Source organism: Balaenoptera borealis, assembly GCF_965194805.1.
Source record: "Balaenoptera borealis genome assembly, chromosome: 4".
Taxonomy (NCBI): domain Eukaryota; kingdom Metazoa; phylum Chordata; class Mammalia; order Artiodactyla; family Balaenopteridae; genus Balaenoptera; species Balaenoptera borealis.
In genome coordinates, this window is record NC_138861.1 from 10263517 (window position 1) to 10285197 (window position 21681).

General features: G+C 37.3%; 1 protein-coding gene across 4 annotated transcripts in view; it reads right to left on the minus strand.

Moving 5' to 3' along the window:
- Nucleotides 1–21681, minus strand: part of FAM13A (family with sequence similarity 13 member A) — a 365856-nt gene that overhangs the window by 284559 nt on the left and 59616 nt on the right. For all 4 annotated transcript variants that reach the window (XM_082391636.1, XM_082391638.1, XM_082391635.1 and 1 more), the window contains one exon: nucleotides 2487–2664. In XM_082391636.1, the coding sequence (XP_082247762.1) occupies nucleotides 2487–2664 (178 nt within the window). The remainder of the gene's footprint in view (nucleotides 1–2486; nucleotides 2665–21681) is intronic.

Consider the following 21681-nt stretch of genomic DNA (forward strand, 5'->3'; position numbering starts at 1 on the left):
AGCTTCACAATATATGCATCTTAATCCCATTTATATTTAAAAATAGATTTATGGGACTTCCCCCTCAGTCCAGTGGTTAGGACTCTGCCCTTCCACCGCAGAGGGCGGGTTCAAAACCTGGTTAGGGAACTAAGATCCCACATGCCACGCAGCATGGCCAAAAAAAAAAAAAAAAAAAAAAAAGATTTATGGTTATGTTGAAAAAGAAGAAGCAGGGGACACTTCCCTGGTGGTGCAGTGGTTAGGACTCCGCGCTTCTACTGCAGGGGGCACGGGTTCCATCCCTCTTGGGGGAACTAAGATCCCGCACGCTGCACAGCGTGCCCACCCCCCAAAAAAGAAGGATACGTATCTACCGGTACGTATTTTACTGATTTTATCTCTAAAGAGAAGAGGTTGGAATGGGAGGAACTAATGGATGATATTTTTATTCTATATACCTCTACATTGTTTGAATATTTTACAGTGATAATATTACCCAATCATCTAGATTTAATAACCCATAACTGGAAGTACATGTTGAAAACCTGGTAATTAAGAGTCACCAAGAAGCCCAGCATCCAGAATACCAATCATATATTATTGGTATATTCCTTCCAGTTTTATTATTGTATATTTCATAACAATATCACTCTGTATCTAAAGTTTATAGCCTTTAAAAAGATAATATTTCATGAGGATTTCCCCTTTTCAGAAAAAAATCCTCCTCTACTGACCATATAATGTATACATTGTATTCACCTAAGTTACTGAAAAGTATTTCATTTGTCTTTCAGTGGTTCATGGTGAGAGAAGTGTCCTTAAATGGCAGGCTTTCTACTGATGATTTTTATAACAGTTATGGACTAACTGTGGTCATTGACCTAACTGTGGTCACAGGAACTGAAGTAACTATTTTCTTGTCCTAAATCGGGGAACTTCAAGTTCAAAATAAACCATCTCTCCCTCTTTGGACTCAATCAGATAAATGAGTACAGTACTTAGTAAGTTCTTAATAAACACTACCTGCTATAACTATTATACTCTATTTCAGTGAGAAAAGTACCTAATAGTGACTTCAAAATCCAAAAGTTTAGGAATACACATCAATTAGTAGATCACACCAATGTGAATGTACTTAATGCCATTGAACTGCATACTCAAAATGGTAAAAATGGTAAACTTTATGTTTATTTTACCACAATAAAAAAATTTGAAAAGCTATACTGATTAAAAGACCATATAACTCATTTCTTACTGGATATTATGATTGACTAATTGAAGCAGGTTACCAGAAATTCCAGGTCAAGCCCAATCCAACAAGTCAGCAATGAAGTATGATACGTATGTCATTAAATAAGCATTCTATTTACAAATTCATTTTCACCTCTTCTAGAATCTAGGGTTTCAAAATTACTGAACAGTTTTCTACTTACCTTTATTTCTTACACGTAGGTCACCCAAGGTTTACTCTGCAGATAAGTGTAAAAAGAACAAATACCGTCTTTTTACTATCACAGGGCTCCTGAATATTAGTGGAGCCCGTGTCTGAGATATCTATTCACAAGACCCTAACATATCCTATGCCATTATTTAAAATGTAATTCTCTAAGGTTACAAGGGGGATTAGTTATTCAAGGTAGAATTTCTCTCCACAGTCACTACGATCTAAGCCAGAGTTTATATTTAGAGTCATTCTAAGGACTGTAATATTACTAGTTCCGGGCAGCTGAATGAGTCTGTAGATAAATGGAGTGGATAAGCAGATATACTATTTAAAAAACAAACAAACAAAAAAAACTTGCTGAGAACTTCTGAGAGCTTTAAAGTGTGAGTGTTCTTTCTTTCTCTCTCCTTATAAGTAGAAGGAACATGTCCGATATCAGAGGTATTAATAGGAGAGTTAAAAGCAAAATCTCTGGTTTACAAGATCATGGTTCATGTATCAATGATTAAAGAGCTTTAAGGAATAACAGGGAAAATATAAAGTTTTACCAAAGTTCTGTGGCTAGAAATATAGCACCTACCAAGGAGTCTAGTTTATTTCTAGTCTATTCCTAGAAAATGAATAAATGTAGCTGAGGTTACATTTTTCTCTCACTGACATATTCTGCTTGTTATTTTCCATCTATTAGCAATGATTTGAACTTTATCACTATTAAAAAAATTACATACTATATCAAACTCCTTCCCTTTTTTCTAATCAATGTTTAAGATTAGATTTTTTTAAATGTCCATTTTAATGAAAGTAAAACTCATTTCCAGAATTTTAAATGAGGTTGTTTGAAACATTACAAATTACAGTTTCATAAGAAGGCATAGCTTCCTTCTTCAAAACTGGGATGAAAAAAAAGGCTAAAATGCCCAATACCAAAAATGGAACTTCTCCAACATAAATTGGTTGACTTTTTAGTCTGAAATATGCTTCTACATTGCAGTGATTTCAGGCAGTTGTAAAGGAAAAGGCGATATGTGATGATATTAACAGCAAAACTTCACTAACTTACTGAAAGCAATTTGGCCCAAATACAGTGGCGAGGTTGTGAACATTCATGCGGTTCTGCACATGGTGCTTGGCTACTTTTGTCAGGAATTGGCAAAGGTACTTGAGGAGGCAGTAGTGGGTGTCTGGCAGCTCTTTTATTAAGGCTCTTAAGCTACTCTCCTGAGCAGCATTTCTGTCATCTGGAGAGAAAAAAGAACAAAAAATGTTCTCAGGCATATTTTACAGTAACAATAACAAAGATACACAGGTACAATACATTATAACACTTAATTCAGAAAATCATTCCCAGGTACTGAGATACGGCATTATAAAGAGGTATTTGTGCCTTTTCTTTGATCCTCAAGCGTTTGACTTTAAAGAATAACTAACTTATTCAAGACATCCTGAAAACCACAAGCTTTTTATTCAGTGCATAAAATAGGTTAGTATTTCAATTTTGTGTTTTCATGACACAAATTAAGATAATGGTTGGGTTTTTATTCATAGTGGAATCTTCCATTTGACTTTTGTCTTCAAGTCTGTTAAAAACAAGAATCTCTTGGTTGAATAAAATTTGATACAAAAGACCTTCCAGGATTACCATGAGTGACACCAAACTTAGAAATCAGGAATCTGTGCACAGAGAAAACTGAAGGAAACTTTTAATTTTTACACAGCTTTTTAATCACCCACGTAATATAGTTTAGAATTTGATATGTGCCTCATACAAAAGCTTAATAACCTTGTATAAAGCCAAAAATATCCAATGATGTGCCAGAATTCACAAGCAGACATGTGAAAAGTTCTCCTCAGTTCTCAAAGATTTGTTTGTTTTGTCAATATTTAAATACAGTGAAGTTGCTATCTTAAGTAATTTTGTATACTACTTTCTGTCAGAGGAAAATACAAATCTTTTACAGCAAATACTTAAGGGGAATAATGACAATCCATCCTTTAGACAGATGTGTAAGAGAATAAAAATTTAATCCACTTATATTTAATACACATTGGATTCTTTAATTTAGATAGGCCAGCTGCTTTAGCCAGTCAAGAGTATAAGAAACAGAAAAGTGAGGCAAATAAGATGCAAAGGAAGAGGACTGATTGTTAACACTGATTAGTCAGCGTTACAAGATACATAGGTAACGTGCCATCACAGGAAATGAAAACACAGAAAACACACAGAAAGTCACAGACTGCTACTGAGTGTCCGTAGAGCACAGGGTAAGAATGCAGGCTTGGGGGCCACTTTCTGGGTTAGGATCCTGCTTTAGCCACCTACTACCTGTGTGACCTCAGACTCTTCACTAAACTGTTTCCTTATTTGTAAGTGGTAATAGTAACTATCCAGTAGGGTTGTGATGAGGATGAAATGAGTTGACAGTTGTGGAGTACTTAAAACAGAGTAGCTGACACATGCTAAGTGCTATGTTAAGTATCTGTTACATAAACAAAATAACTTTTTGCTTTACCTTCATTAATTTGGTTTTATGAACACACTGAGGTTTTAGTGAAATGTCTTTTAATATGAACCCTAATCCAAACCTAACCTTTATGAATATTAGAATAAGTGATGCTGTCAAAAACAGCAATGCCAAAAATGTGTAGATTTCAATCTTTGGTAGAATCATATTGGAGAACATTCTATTTATGATTAGAATAATTATTTCTTACTGATCACAAACAATGTGATTCAATAAACTATAATGTTTAGGGCAAAATAGCTTTCTTGATTCTAGAAGTTTTTCATATTAACTTAAGTTACATTTAAAAAAGAAATCATATCCAAATACTTTGATAATCCATAAAGACATGCGGTATGTTGCATATGATGGCATTATTTTCCACTGTACTATGATCTTGCCTATCAGAAATAGGTAAGAAATGGAAATAATTAAGTTTGCAGTGATTAAAAATGAATTGAAGACTACCCATTTCTCATGCCTTTACATCATATAAATATGAACTAAGAGAAAATGTACTCCTATTTGTTTTTGTTTTTGTTTTTTTTTATGGTGACTAATCCAAAGTGAGTCTGGATGTTTTCATGGGTGTGTGCTCTCATTCTAAAATTGTGGATTAATTCCCAGCATTTCCGGGTACCAGCAACAGCTTTCCAACAGCCTTGACAATGCACCCCTGCCCTTCTTTCTGGCTCTGAAATGAAACCTCAAATCCTACGGCAGGCAATGTGTGAAGACACCAGATCAAAAAAAAATATTCAAAATAGTTAGGAATTTATGACATCTTTGAAAAAGAAGCAGTACTTTGATCATACTTCTAATATTCTGAAATACAATGAATAATTTCCCAGGAAATAAGACTGACAAAAAATGGGAAGGGAGACATCTATCCAGAGAATCTCCAACTTAACAAAATACCATGAAATCCTGTATGGCATGAATGAAAGAATCGCTAAATATGGTTCCCAAAAGCAAAAATAAATATGAGGGAAAAAATATATATATCTCCTTCTACCCAAGAGCATTTCTGCTTCCTCTGATGGAAGACCAGATTCACTGGTTCACTCGCTGGGTGAATTCACTACTAATTCACTACTTGGGCGGCTCTGACAGCAGCACATCACGTCTGGACCTTAAATATACATAATTTACCTCCTGAATCTGTTCAAATACATTGACAGTGCTGTCAAGACCTTACTTTATTAGCATGACATTTCTACTCGCCTCTTTCCATACCGATTAATTACGTGCTACCGTAATACTGAGAATCTGCCATGTGCACTGCGTTTCCAGAAATATGGGGTAAATATCACCATTATTGTCTGCCTACAGCCACCCCACAGACGAGGTTTCCTACACGTAAGATTAATAACTGCTCCACACGTTTAGAGGGGGACTGTGGAAGAATGCCCAGCGTAGCACTCAGTGGGGGAGGGTGGGTGTGAATGTGCTAAGAAGATGCCTTCTGATGTTCTCCAGAAGCAAAGTTCATAATAATCATTATTGCTTGCATTACTTTTTGATTCACTGGTACCTAAATATAATAAACAGTGCCATATTCACTCATGTTCTTGCATTTATATCGGTTATGACAATGTCTCCCTCAACGTCTCACGTCATAAACAAGCGTTAGCCATGCTTCTATCTTGGGCACATTGATTCCTAACGTATACTTATGGCACACTACGTGTGATGTTGATCACATGCTGTCTGCGTGTCTGACTGTCTCTAACACCAGGAATATAGCACTGAACAAAATAAACATCATGCTTTTATTAAGCATATTCTCTTTGGGGGGAGACAGACAAAAATCAAATAAATTTTTTTGATTTATGCTGTGAAGTGCTATGAAGAAACATAAAGCAGGGTCAGGGGGACTAAAGCAGAGTGATTCAGGAGTGAGGGATGGCAGGGAAGGCCTCTTAATGAGGTAATGATCGTGTTTACCTTATCAAAGTCGAGAAGGCCTCTCGGCTGTGGTGACAACCGAGCAGAGCTGAAGGAAAGAGCAAAGTGCATTCTAAGCAGTGGACACAGCAAGTGTTCGGGCCCTAAGTGGGTCCTGGGGCTGGGGCCAAGGGGTGGAAGGTGGGAGAGTGGCAGGACATGAAATCAGGGGACAGTGAAGGCAGCGGGTAGACAGAGCATATCATTACAGTCTTGTAAGTCATGGGGTTTTTTTTCTCCCCCTAAGTCAGGGTTTTGAGCTGTGGGGAGACTTTAAAGGGCCACTCTGGCTGCTCTACTGAATCCCAACTGTGGGAGGCAGAGCTGAACGCAGGGAGACTCTGGTTAGAGGACCACTGTGACACTCCCAGAGGAGAAAGGCCAGTTGGCCAGCACCAGGTTGCCAGTGGTAAGATGGTGAGACATGGGCAGATTCTGGATAGAGTTTCAATGTGTCCTGTTTGTTTTACACATGAAAAATACGTGTATGGAATACTTATTCAATCATTCAACAAGTAGCTATTGAGTAACTACTCTATGTCAGGCAGAATTCTAAGCATTTGGGATACATCAGTAAACAAAACAGAAATCCCTGCCTTGATGGAACTTATATTCTCGTGGATGAGACATTAAAAAATAAATATAGTAATAGGGCTAGAAGAAACTGGGAGTACTGGCCAGCGTGAGGCGTGGTGACTGTAATTATAAATAAGATTGTCAGGAAGGCCTCATTGACAATGCATTCAATGTCTGGAGGAAGTTAAAGTGAAAAAAAAAAAAAATCCACAAACTGGCAAATGTAAGCTCTTTCAGAGTTGGAGATTGAGTTTTAAACATCTTTTAAAGCCCCTCAATGCCTGGCATATAAAAAGTGATCAAGAAGTAGTTTTAATAGATCGATACACATTTAAGGCACACTTTTAAGACACCCAGTAAGACCTAATACTATAGGAATAAAGAGACATCTATATCTCAAATATATCTACAAGAAATGTGGACTAATTTAGTCCATTTACAGAACTAGCTGGGTCAGGGTGTTACATAGGAATTACACTACAGGGAGTATTTAAATGATAAGAAATCCTTTGGTGGTCAGAGAGGAAGGATACTCGGCAATAAAATTCCACAGAAAGGCCTCAGAAATAGTGAAGTGCACCTCTGCAGATGTATTAGAATATTTTAACTGTTTTAAACTTGAGGTTACTTCTAGAATTAGACTGGAATAAAAATTAGGATGTGTATAATTTATTAATCCAAAAGGCTTAAGAAAACTTTGCAGATGGAATAATGGTTAATAATTGAAACAGTCATCATTTTCCTTAACATCAATCTTTTCCTAGGACAAGAATTAACTTTTTCCATTAGTGAAAAGTGCCACTTCAAATTATTCATGTTTCTTAAAAGATTTTCATTGTTGGCTGAATTTGACCCATTTTTTAAGCTAAACCGCAAACAAAAAACTAGCACACAGTACGTGCGGTATACAGGTAAACTACTCAGCAGTTGAAGAAGATTGGACCGTAAGAACTTTTGTTCCAGATTAGGGAGCAAACGCTGAACCATGTGACAAGTATTTGCTCTCATTAAAAAGAGATTAGGGTCGTAATCAGCAATGCTGGGCCTGCATCACGGGATGGCACCTAAATCTAATCTGGACATTTATCCCAGCGCTTGTCATGTGCTTTGACTTTTCAGTGGCCATGAAGTTATACTGTATTACTATACGTACAATCTTAGCCTCAAGGAGAAAAAAAAAAAACAACTGGCAAAATGCTAATCTCCACTACGATATATCTCAGGGCCGTGAGAAGGTCAGCCATTAAAAGAACCAAAATATTTAGCTTCATGGCGCCAGATTCACTGAAGTAGCTTTTTATTTCCTCATTAAGTCTCACACAAGGATTTCTGAAAACTTGCTAATCTATCAGATAGAATAGTGAGCTGCTGCTGACCCTGAAGACGGAGGAAGGTCACCAGCCTGAGAATATGGACGGCCTCCAAAAACAGAGAAGCCAGCAGGGAAACAGGGGCCGCGGCCTCACAACCACGTGGAACTGGAAACTCCCCCAAACCCGAATGAGCCTGGAAGCAGCAAGAACTCAGGCTGACTGACACGTCGGTTTTGACCTTGTGAGACCTGGAGGAGAGAAACCAGCTGAGCTTACACACTTCCCACAGAACAAGGAGACGGTAAACGTGTGATGTTTTAAGCCCCTACATTTCTGGTAATCTGTCACAGCAGCAATAGGAATCTCAGGTACCCCCAGCTAGAGATGACTAGACTGAAAGAGAGAGATTAATTAACTTCTCCACGTTCACACAGCTCCCACGAAACCGAGCTGCAACTCAGATCCCGGCAGTCTGACCTCAAGAGCACGTGATGTGATCGGTGCGCTCCAACAAAGCTCGCCGTCACTAGCGTCATTATTACACAGCACCTAGCACACTGTCTCAGACGTGTAAACATTTAAGAAATGTTCCTTGAGTCAACAAATAAACAAGCAAAATTGGTGAGCAGTCGGGGGTGGGAATCTTCATTCATTTACAATCAATTATAGCTTCTTAGGTCCTGGGGAGTATGCGGGGAACAACCTATTCATAAAAGCCTACAAGAGTGTCAGGTCACAAAATGTTTTATACCACATGTAAGAATAAACAAAACACGAACCGTATTTCTTTCTAAATACGCATTCACAGAAGAATGGGACAAATAATCATAAAACGCCAGCTACCCTGGATTAGCCTGAATCTTACCCCCGCATTTCATTCCTCAGGAGTGGAATCGCTTCTTTAGAGTGACGAGAAGTTTATATACATAATTATATCTTATGATTAATGGAATTGGTATTTTTCCACGTAAAAGGAGAGGTTATATTTTTACAGCTCTCTCGCAACCCTTGCCCATGACACCATTCTCAGAAGCCTCACGCGAATTTCCCAAAGGGCAGGATGATAAAGTGACTAATAAAAATTAATAAATTACAGCCTATTCTTAGATGCTATTAATAAAACTACAAATCTTATCATTCTGATTAGCTTCTGCCAGATGCAGAGGCGTGTTTATTGCCAAATTAGCTGGTATCTACACTGACACTCCCACTCCCAGAAGGAACCCACATGTTAAAGCAAAGGCAAAGGGCGCAGAAGAACAAAGAGGTGATACTTCACATTTCAGTCCTATGGCCAAAAACTAACTCTCTATGAGACCTAAGTAGTAGATCAGCGTATCTATTCTGTGGGCATTCACCGAGGGCTGAATGCCTGTCAGTGGGGACGAAGACATAGCTTAAAAATATAACAAGCATGTAAAATATTCTGTCTAAATATCAAAACTAAGAGCTCACATCCAGGCTAAATGTTAGACACAAGCATGTAACAGCTGAAGAACCTGTTTATAATGTGGGAATGTCTGTACACAGGAGCATGGGAAAAACCGTCATAGCATATAGGAGGGGGAACCTCCCACAATGACGCTCATCTTCAACAGTACTGGCAATATCCCAGCCAATAAAACTTGGCTTTCTCCATAAATCTAGTGTTATATTAAGCGAGCAAAGTACAGTAAATATGTAGTTTCAGTGCAAATCATGCTACTACTACTCTACCCGCCCTCCACTACTGATGCAGCTGAAACTTGTGTTCAGATGTAAGTAGACTGGATTGGTGTAAGTCACAGGACACCAGACCATCAAGCCCAGAGTTATTTAAGACTGTTCTGGATGTCTTCTCCTTCCCCTTAAGTCTTCAAATTGCTTATGGACTCAGTGTAAAACTTGACCATGTCCATGGGCTCAGCCAAGCAGGGGTTCAGGACACAGCTTAGCTCAGTTCAGGCAGAGATGCAGGTGTCTAGTAAGCTCATCACTTGACATCCCTTCAAACTGATATTCTTTACACAAATTTTCAATATTTTACGTGAGTCGATTCTACTGATACAAGTTGTTTTACTCCTTTTTTTTTAATAACTCATTTGTTGGCTGTTCTCTCTTTCCCTCTTCCAGCTCAATCGAAACAAGACCTCCTCACAAAAGCATTCATGAAAAATGCAGAATTTACTGAGGATTTCACTCGGTTTGCAATAATTTGTTCCAAAAATCCCCAACAGACATTATCTTCTTGGACTTGGAGCTGCTGGGTCTCTCTTTTTCCTCTTCAAGCCCATAATCTTCATGCTATTATAAAACTCTACTGTCTGTACTATGAGGATAAGGAAAATAAAAAAACACAGACAATAACAGGTATTATCAACAATGTAGAGAAATTAAAACTTCCATTCATTGTTGAAGAAAACATAAAATAGTACAACTACTTTGGAAAACTGTTCTTTAAAATGTTAAAGTCACCATTTGACTCAGCAATTCCACTCCTAAGTAGATACCCAAGAGAAATTAATACATATGTCCATACCATACAAGAACTTGTACATAAATGTTCATAGCAGCATTATTCCTATTAGCCAACAGGTGAAAACAACCCAAATGTCCATCAATGGATGCATGGATAAATACAATGTAGTATAGTCATACAGTAGACTATTACCCAGCCATAAAAGGAATGAAGTACTGATGTATGTTCCAGCATGGATGAACCTTGAAATTTATGCTAAGTGAAAGAAGACAGTCACAAAAGACCACATATTGTGTGATTCCATTTATAAGAAATGGCCATGATAGGAAATCTGTATAGGTGGAAAGTAGATTAGTGTTTCTCTAAGGCTGGTAGCAGTGGAGAGGGGAAGTGGGGAAGGAATGGGGAGTGCCTACTAATGGCCTTGGAGTTTCTTTTCAGAGCGATAAGACTGTTCTAAAACCAGATAGTAGTGATGACTGCCCTCTATGAATACATAAAAACCACTGAACTGTACACTTTAAAAGGGTCAATTTTATGGTGTGTAAATTGCATCTCAATAAATAAGGAAATTCTGTTGGCTCTAAAATCCAGTGTAGGAAAAAGTTAGATGAGAACTTTCAGTCAAAGATGAGTTTATCTACTAAATGGGAAGGAAATCCAAAAAAGAAGGGATATATGTATATGCATGATTCACTTCACTGTACAGCAGAAAGTGACACAGCAGTGTAAAGCAGCTATACTCCAATAAAAATAAAATAAATAAGCTACAAGGATATATTGTACAGCACAGGGAATATAGCCAATATTTTATAATAACTTGATAGAGTATAATCTATAAGAATTTTGAATCACTATGTTGTACACATGAAACTAATATAATTTTGTGAATCAAATATACCTCAATTTTAAAAAGTAGATACATTTTAAAAAAAGAAACGGAACTGTCAAACTGTTTTTCAAAGTGCTGTACCATTTTTACATTCATACTAGCAGTGTGTGAGAGCTCTAATTCCTTTATATCATAACCAACACTTGTATGGTCAGTCTTAATTTTAGTCATTCTGATATGTGTAAGTGGTAGCGCATGGTGGTTTTAATTTGTACTTCCCTAATGACTAATGATGTTGAATAGATTTTCATTTGTTTAAAAAAAAAAGCATATATAGTAAAAAGTGAAATGCACTTCCAGAAACATGTACCCATCCACATATAATATTTTTAAACAATCACCTCAATAATAATACATAAGTCATTTACCATGTACTAAAAAAAAAAAAATGAGTTTATCTACTTTTCCTCTTAATAACTCACTAAAAGGACAAGAATTTAAGGTATAAGCCATCAATCAAGGATAAGGAGAATACAGTTGAAAGGACAAGGTAGATGGAAGATTTCAGTAAGTTTACATACACACGTATTCACACGAGTACCTCAAGACCAGTTGTTCTAATGCAGAATAACTTTGCTCAGTCATGACCTCTCTTCCCAAATTTGCATAATCCCACTCAGTACCTAATACTACCTCACAGTGTCAAAGGTCACTAAGAGGAAAATATTTATATGTGTACTCAGCAAACAAACGATCATCTAGTTATCTGGATCTACAATCTTAGAGATTATAGGGGATTATAAACAAGAATGAGGCTTTTCCTGTCACATGGATGTGGATGGAAGCAGAACCAAACTGGAATACCATCAAAATGTATAAAGTCATGTGTGGAAACCTGGGTTTCCTGGCACCACATTTCTCATTTATTCCAGTGGAGGGTTCACACATCGGACTGATTGGCAGCTTGGACAGATATGCAAATGGCCATGCTTTCTGCTCTGAGTTTAGGTCTTTACCAGGAAAAAATGCATAATTTATATATTTGGCATTGCTTATAGAAAACCTAAAAGGCATACGCTGAAAATGGAAAGGGCTTAAACTTGGAGTTTAATATAATGATTCTCTTTTTCATAGAAACAAATTTGTGAGGGCTGAATAATTTTGAAAGAAAAGGAACTCAGTAAGAAGGAATGAACCTAGGGAAGGAAATATTTCATACGCTTCCTCTGGAGCTCACTCTACCCAAGGAGTAATGACTTAAGAACTAGTATTGTAACTAGCCAACATCTGCATAGTACTTTAAAATTTGCAAGGCAAAACCACCCAGCTAACATCAAACAGTACAAGTAGCATTATGATATATATCAATAGATAAAAGACAGCCTTAACTCAAACTTATCTAGTGAATACCCCATGTAATGAAGAAAACCAGCACAAGACTCAAGTGCAAGTCGGTGTATGAAATTAGATTTCTTTACAATTAGGCACTGTGCTGATTAAAATGGCATTACTCGGGTGGTTTTCTTAAGAAAAACAGATGCTGTCTCAATTATCAAATGCTCATAAGCTAAAATTCACAGGTACTTAACTCTCACACATTGTTTGAACAGCTATTATAAAATTCTATCCCATTTAAAATCAAATATGCGGGGGGAGGCAAAGAAGAATGTCCATTTAAAGAGACGAACTGATCACGTATTCTTCCCAAGACCCCACTAAAATGACAGTAAAATGATGTTTAAAAAGTATGAGCGCCCGCAAGCAAAAAAAGAACAGCAGAGAAGACAGAAGGAGATGAGATTTCAAAGCCATTTGGAAGTGAATGCGAGTGACTGAAAACAGACAGGCTGTGTGAAAGCCCTTCAGGCTCCAGGGAGCTCCCGCCACCCTGAGTACCCAGGAGAGCGTGCCGGCAGGCAGGAGTGCTGAAGTTTAGGCTCTTCATAATGTCAGTGTGTTCTTGGACATCTGAGATAGCTAAGGGCTAGAGCAAGGAACACAGTGGAAAATGTAAAGATCAGTGAAAATGTGCTAAGAACTAACGGGTCCATTAGCTTACTTCCCACCTCCCTCCCACTCCTGCTCCTGAGGAACTCAATGGTTGAAGAGAAAAATATATCCACACATTGACATTTGTGGGTCCCCAGTGAAACAGCTAGATTTCTCTATATCCCCACCATCTACTCTACCTGAAGTGAGATACACCAGTAGACAAGCCCACTGGCCCACATGCAAAATGTTATTCCTAAATCACAGCAGCCAAAGATCCTCATATGTTTGAGTAAAGAGATACAAAAAGAAATATAAGGGGGAGAAAACCAAACCAAAAACAAACAAGCACATACCACCAAAAGCCTTATTTGTATCTCAGAAAGAATAAGAATAGAATGCTATAAAACAGAGTACTTTGAAACAGAGCATAAATATGTTGGCTATTAAAATCGAAAAGCTAAAATTTAAACAAACAAGGCTGGAAAATAAAGTTGACTGAATTTCACAGAGAACAGAATTAAAAGAAAATGATCAAACCTCTAAAGGCACAACACAAGCTAAGACAGGTACATTTCCAAGACCAAAAGACAATATTTTCCAGGTTGAAGGGATCTGCTGAATGTCCAACACAATAGACGAGAAGGGACTGAAGGGGAGAGCAGGTCCAGGAAGACTGGTGTGGGAGGCTCAGGGTGACACCTACTACCGGGGGAGAAGAAGCAAAAGGGCCAAAGAGGAATCGCCCCAGAAATAAAGAATTGATAAATTATGCGATGTTTTGAAAAAATATAGGTAATGGTGGATTTGTTGGAGCAATTTGAAAAAAACTGCAGATATGTTTTTATTCACATAATTTTCTATAAACCTCAGACAAACATTAACATCAGGCAATGCACCTCACACAGGCACGCACCCTCACATAGTCTTAACAAGGTAAAAATTAATTATGAATTCAGCTAAAATTATGATAGAACGATACTGGAGTAAGTAACAATGTAACAGCTAATTCCGCATATTTCGTAAGTGGAAGCAATGAGATGATGTCTGAAAGTGAGAGATCAAGATAAAACATTTTATTATCAAATGGAAGCAAATACCAAAAGAACAGCTAGATAAGTGAAAACTGATTTGCTCTGGGAAAGAAAATTAAGGGCTGTCAAAGGCTGTGTAGGGGTTTTCTATAAAAATCTTTCCATTTTATTTGATTTTTTAATAAAATCGTATGCATGTATTAGTTTGACAAAAATATTTCTTTAAATAAAGGAAAATATGTCAAAAGCAATAAGATGATGAATTTTATTGAGAGTAATAAAATCACTTAACAATGTGCCACTTCAGTATTTGATTAATAATGTTACTGACAAACCACCAAACCCAATTATATTATAAACTACCCATTCCCCCCACCTTCCTGAACACACACTGTGCTCACTGTTGCAATCACGTACCTCTGTTTTCCAAACACCTTTGCTCCTGTAATCCTTTCTTCCTAAAATGAACACCATCTGTGGGAATTCTACCAGCCCTCCAAAGCCCAGCTCAAGTACTAATTCCTTCTTCCATAAACCCTCCTTATCATCTGACTTAGAAATGATTCCTCGCTGTCAACCCCACTTTATTCTGTGTATCCTGGCTCTCTGTGTACATGTTCTAGTTCCCTAATAAAACTGTAAGCTCACTGTTGGCAGGACAGTATCCTACTTTTCTATGTGATCAATAAAATACCAAACAATGCCTTCATCTCAATTTAATAATTGAAAAATTTTCAATCACTGATTTAATATAAAAAAAGTCCTGTACTATATATAACAGGCCATATCTGCAGGCTTATGCTTTCATTAAAATTATATAAAATATTTTTAAAAATAAAAATTGATAACTGGTAGCCATTCCAAAAATATTCCCAAATGAATTTCTGGAAGATATGGTCCATATTGTGTGATTTACCGGCTCAACCAACAACCAAAACTTCACGTAGTTTCAATTAACTTGGGCAAGAATTTTGAAATCTTCATTTAACTCCAAACTGGAACTCATTTTGTCCCTTTTCCTTCCTCCTCCTTAATCATTAGGCAGGTAGGTGCACTTATTCTTCTGTAATTTTTTTTTAAGAGACAGGGAAGTTAGGATACAGAAAGGATAAAGAAATCAATTTTAAGGTTAAAAGTGGAAAACTTGAGGGAAATCACACTAAATGGTTTGTCTTCGTATAACTAAGAAACCAAGGGGTGGAAGCGAGGGTTGAGGATAAATTGGGACATAAGTACAGGGAAGGAAGACTGCATTAGAACTATGGATGCCTGTGTCTCATCTCTAGAGATGATGATTTAATTGGCGTAGGATGTAATGATCTCTGGGATTTTTCAAAGCTTCCCAGATAATTCTTCTGGGCTTCCACAGTTGAGAAGCACTAACTTAACATTTATTAAACATATATGACTGACACTGTTTTAAGTGCTTTAATGGATAAACTCAGTATCCACAACAAACTCAGGAAGTAAACACTACTATGAACAAACTACGACAACAGTTAGGGAAACTAAGTGTGGTGGTTTCACAATGTCCACAAAGTCTGACACTTCTTCCTTCAAAAGATGGTGCCTAATTCCTCTCCTCTTGAATATGGGCCAGATTAAGGACTTCCTCCTAATGAATAGAATGTGGGACAAATGATGCTATTTGACTTCTGGGGCTAGGTCATTGAAAAGATAGCCTCCATCTCTCTTGATGTGCTTACTCTGGGGGAAGCCAGCGACATGTTATGAGAACACTCAAGCAGCCATCAGGAGAGGCCCATAGAGAAAGGAACTGAGGCTTCTCACCAAGAGCCAGCACTAAATTGCCAGCCATGTGAATGAACCACCCTAGAAGCAGATCTCCCAGCCCCAGTCAAGCCTTCAGATAATTGCAGCCCTTTGACAACTCTTGAGAGCAACTCCCTGACAGACTCTGAACTAGTGCTGCCTAACTAAACCACACCTGAATTCCTAGCCCACAGAAACTATGACAGGAAATACATGTTTATAGTAGTTTTAAGAAAATTGTTACGTAACAATAGATACCTAATATACTAAGGCACAGGAAGGCTAAGTAGCCTGTCCATACCAGTGCAGCGGGCGGTGGGCAAACAGATTTGTAACTAGTCAGAATGGACCCAGAGCCTATGCTCTAAGCCACATGCTATAATTTCTTTCTTCAAAATGAAGATTATCCTATCTGTACCTCATTAGAGTTGATGCTGGGATCAAAAGAGGTTATATAAATAAAATATCTTCTAGGTATTATGCAGTGAGGAGTCACTAGCACCTATTATCACTAAAAGGAATAAATTCTTAAAGAGAATCAATATTAAAATACAAACAAAAATACAGAAAATTATCTATACAAAAAACGAACACACACCCCAGTAACATTTTTTTCCACAGCTTATCATTTGTTTTAAACTCATTCCTTACTCCTAGCTCTGCTAGTCATCTTTAAAGATTTCCAAGAAAAAAAACATCAATTCTGTAGTCATGATTTCTATACCAGAGACTACCTAGGTTAGCATCCACTGTAGGCATTTTACTAATTAATTTTTAATCATACATATACCAAACTGTGATAAGTTTTTAAAAGTAGTGTTATGGGGCTTCCCTGGTGGCGCAGTGGTTGAGAATCTGCCTGCCAATGCAGGGGACACGGGTTCGAGCCCTGGTCTGGGAAGATACCACATGCTGCGGAGCAACTAGGTCCGTGAGCCACAACTACTGAGCCTGTGCATCTGGAGCCTGTGCTCCGCAACAAGTGAGGCCGCGGTAGTGAGAGGCCCGCGCAACCGTGATGAAAAGTGGCCCCCGCGCGCCGAAACTAGAGAAAAGCCCTCGCACAGAAACGAAGACCCAACACAGCCATAAATAAATAAATAAACCCAAAGTTTAAAAAAAAAAAAAGTTGGTAAAAAGAGAATGTCTTATTAAAAAAAAAAAAAAAAAAGTAGTGTTATGGACTAAATTTCGTCCCTACAAAATTCACAGGCTGAAGCCCTAACCCCCAACGTGACTGTATGCAGAGGCGGGGCTTTTACAAAGGTAATTAAGGTTGCGTGAGGTCATAAAGCTGAGGCTCTAATCCAAAAGAACTGATGTCCTTACAAGAAGGGGAAGAGGCAGGAGAGCACACACACAGGAAAGGCCATGGGAGGCAGCAGTGAGAAGGCACCACTTGCAAGCTCAGGAGAGCTCCAAAAACTACCCTGGCCAGCACCTTGATCTTGGACTTCCAGTCTCCAGAACTGTGAGAAAATACATTTCTGTTGGTTAAGTCTCCCAGTCTGTGGTATTCTTTTATGGCAGCCTGAGCTGACTTATACGCACGGTATGATGGAAAAAGCTTGGGCTTCGGAGTGAGGCAGATCCTAGCTCTGCACATTCTAGCTGCTTGCTTTTTGGTAAGTAACTTACCCTCCCCAAACTTCACTTTTCTTATCTATGAAGTATCTGTAGGAGTAGCTGTAATGGAGTTTGGAAGGCACACATATGTAAAGCCTCTAGGCAAAATCTTGGCACAGAAAAGGTACTTAAATCATGATGAAAGGCATATAAAATCCCCTTGCTGTCATCCGTTTACAGCTACAATATTGTCCACACGTAAGTGGTGCTCAGGATTATAAGTATGAACACGGTTAACTCTACAAAGGTGACTATAAAGTTCACATCTTCAGCCCTGATACCCCTCTCCCAAGCACTGATGTTCATTTTATCCATTTAAAATGAGTTCCTCATCATGGCCCCATAATCTTCCCTTCTTGACTTCCATTATTGTTATTAACAGACCAATTACCAAGATGCCACATCAGGATCTCTCCTCTTTCTTCAATAACAACAGCTGGATCTCTGAGACAGGAGACAGACAATAAAGTCCCCACAAAGAGATCATCAGATCCTACCAAGCTAATAGCATCTGAGCCTTTGGGCTAAGTCCCAAATTCACCTGAAGGTAAAGAAGGAGCATTAGTCAGTCACAGAAGGTTCCTAGAAAGTTGAAGACTGGGCTTCTTCATTTCAGGACAAAAGATCAAGTCTACCAGGCTGAAGCATTTTATAAAATGTTAAGACCCACCCTAGGTACAGATAGAAAAGATTTGAATTACTGAAGACAAAACAACGTTAGTTGCTTTAAGCCTTGTCAAAGCACAGGAGTTGGCAGGGAGCTCTCCCCAGTGCTATGTCAACCTTGCCTCAGAATTTCCTTCCTAATTTGTTTCCATTCACAAAAGTTTAATAAACGCCCTCTGCTGCTGTGGCCTTCCCAGGTGCCATTTCTGTGGGCTTCACCAAAGTTATGGCCACCAGAGTCAGGCCACCATGCTACTCGTCCCACAGTTTTTCAAGTCACCTAAACTCAAAACTTAGGGTTATCTTTCACTCCTTTCTTATGCTCACCCTCTAATTATCAGCTATCATGTTTCTGCTCATGTTTTCTCTCTAATATCTCTGTCTCTGGTAACCTTCCTTTAAAATTCCATTACCAGTTTCTGTTTGGGATGATGAGAAAGTTCTGGTAATGGGTAGTGGTGATAGTTGTACAACACTGGGAATGCACTTAATGTCACTGAACTGTATACTTTAAAATGGTTAAAATGATCAATTTTACATTATGTATATTTACCCCAGATTTAAAAAAATATTCCATTGCCTATTACTTATCAGATACAGGTCGTTAGGACCAAGATTTCTGCCAGCATTCTAGATAGTCCCCCTGCACCCAGCATCTCCCCATCCAACCATCTTACACAGCACAGCCTGAAATACTGCTTCCATCATATGACTTCTTTCTTCAAGTACTTACTACTTACAGATAAATATTAGTTCCTTCAGCCTAACGTTCAAGACCCTCTACCACCTAGTCTCAACCTACTTTTTAAATTATATATTTGGCAAATTTCCTTTAGCTATGGACAACTCTGTCAGACATTCCTGTCTTACACTGACAGTGTTTTTACTCACACCCTTTCCTCACCTAGAAGATTTTCCTCTCCATTCAAATTAATTTTACATACCCCAGTTTTACTTTTTTCACCAAATATTCTCTGATTACCATAATCCAGATTGGCTTCCTCCTCTCCTTGTGATCACCAACTGAATGCATTACTCATCTGAAGGACTACAGAAGGTATGCAACATACATCTATCTCCTCAATTAAATAGCACACTCCTTGAAGTCAAGAAGTTTAATCTTTTATTTCTTGGGACCATCCAGTATATAAGTAGATGGTGTTAAATAAATATTGATGGATTGATCCAACTCAAACAACAAAAAGAATATTCCATTATGAGGCAGAAATATTTGTATTTACATTATAGAAGTTTTTTCAATAGAGAGCATTCAAATACTGTAAAGGGATTTCTAGTTAATTCTAAATTAAATGAATCCTATCCTAAAATCATTTTATTGCTTGACATTCATATTTATTCCCCAAACACATCTGAAATTATTAAAATAAAAAATAGATCTATTACTGGCCCACCAAGATAAGGATAAAATATCAGAAGTCATGGAATATAGCCAAACTGAGACAATTATACTGGAAACCTAAATAAAGGAAGGCAAGTTGGTACAATCAGAGATAGGTTTAACATGACAACAGAAAAGGATAATCACTGAAGGATCCTTTAGAGTCTCTCTCTTAAAGATGAATTGTCTAAAGCAGGCATCTGACAGAAGCAAAAGGCTCTGGCAGAAATCAACTTTAGATAGAACTTTTTGGTAACACCTGGTAGGCAGGTATATTGGTTTGCTAACTAAAAATATATACAGTCTCAGAGCTTTAGACACTAGACAAAGTCTAAAGTTGATAATTATCTAAAGCTGATAATTTTTTATAAAGAGGAAAGAATCTAAATGTGCATGCACACAGGGGGCCACTGTTGACCTATAAGATCAAAGGGTGATCTAGAGCACGGGTTTGCTCACAGGCGGCAGTTGTGCTGTCCTTGGTGGCACTTGTGGTTTAGCTTAAATGTCTAAAAATATACTAAGTTGGGGCTCCAGAATTCCATCCTCTAAAGTATGGAAGAGATGAGCTTGAGCTGAAAATTTTTAAGTTATATTCAATCACAAATAGCTTGCTCTTTATACAGGATACAATTCGAAGGCCCACAACATTTTTTTAAAAAAAGAAATCTGGCATTGATTTGTGACAGACTATCAAAAAAAACTATTTAATCTGGTGTCATAAGGATTGAAATATAAAAATAGTGTAGTCTTTACTAGGGAAATTGTATCAAAAAGTTTTATTATATATTATTGTCTAACAGAAAAGAGATGAGAATATTATAACAGGCCAAGTGTAATGTCTGCTTAGTGAGTCTGCAAAGAGCCTTCAACCTCTGGCTTTGGGGTGACCAGTCGCAGCGGGTACCCTCTACTGTGAGAGTGCTGTGCACAGGCTGAACCAGCAGAAGCACAGAAGCCCTACTTGCATATTTTCTACCTGGACTATTAAAGAGAGAAGTTTATTTTATAAAAGCTATACTGTCTGGCACCTAAGACATACTTTATTCCCTCTACTTAGCAGCTTACATAACTTGTAAGTACTTCATTAGTACTTCCTTTATTGAACTTCTCAGATCTAACCTCAGAGGTTTTCAAGGAATGAGAGAATACTACCAATAAAGCAAAAATTAGTTTTTCTGCCCCATTCAGAATTTGTTACTTGTGCACAATCACACAACCCCCAAGGCTGACTAAATAAGCAGTCTTACTTCTAGTAGAATGATACCCCTTGCTTTTTCTGATGCATATCAACTTTTTTAGCCACCAAGAAAACATGTCATGAATGATAATTTACAAAGAAAACTTGAATTATAACACATTACTATAATGTAAAAATTAACAAAAAAATAAAATAAAACAGTGTATTCTCATTATCAAATGAAAGCTATTCTAGGAAATGTGATAAACACTTTTAAAATTCACAAGTATTCACAAGTAGTAGTAGTACAAAAAGATAATATTATGATTATAGTATTATAAGTTATAATAATATATAATTATAGTATTATAAAATATAAGATATAATATTAAGAGTAACAAAGATTCCTTGTAATACTAAATATTTGATTACTAAATATTTTGTATTAAGCACACAATATTGTAAATCTTCAACTTGCTTTTGTAGCAATTATTTTAAATGTAACTTACTGATAAAAAAACTTAAAAGCACTGAAGAAAACCATAACAGACAAACAGTTCTGCAATTTTTGCTTTCATATTTTATTCCTGTTTTTCAATAGAATACAACATGGCCTTCTCACTTACTCATTCTTTAGCATACTACATATGAAGAGTTATACCACTGCTTTAAAGGAATGTGGCTTTAAGTAACATCCTTCTTAATCTGGTATCTAACACTCTTATAAAATACATTTCCCATTTTCACCCTAACTTGGCAAAAAAAGGGAAAGAAATGGCTTTTCAAAGCTAAATCATCTTTCTTCCTGTATTTAGGAGGGAGAACTCAATAATGATTATGCCTAAAATTAGTACCTTGAAAAATGAAGATTCTTCATTTAAAACCACCTTATAATACAATCAATGTGATACACCACATTAACAAATTGAATAAAAATCATATGATCATCTCAATAGATGCA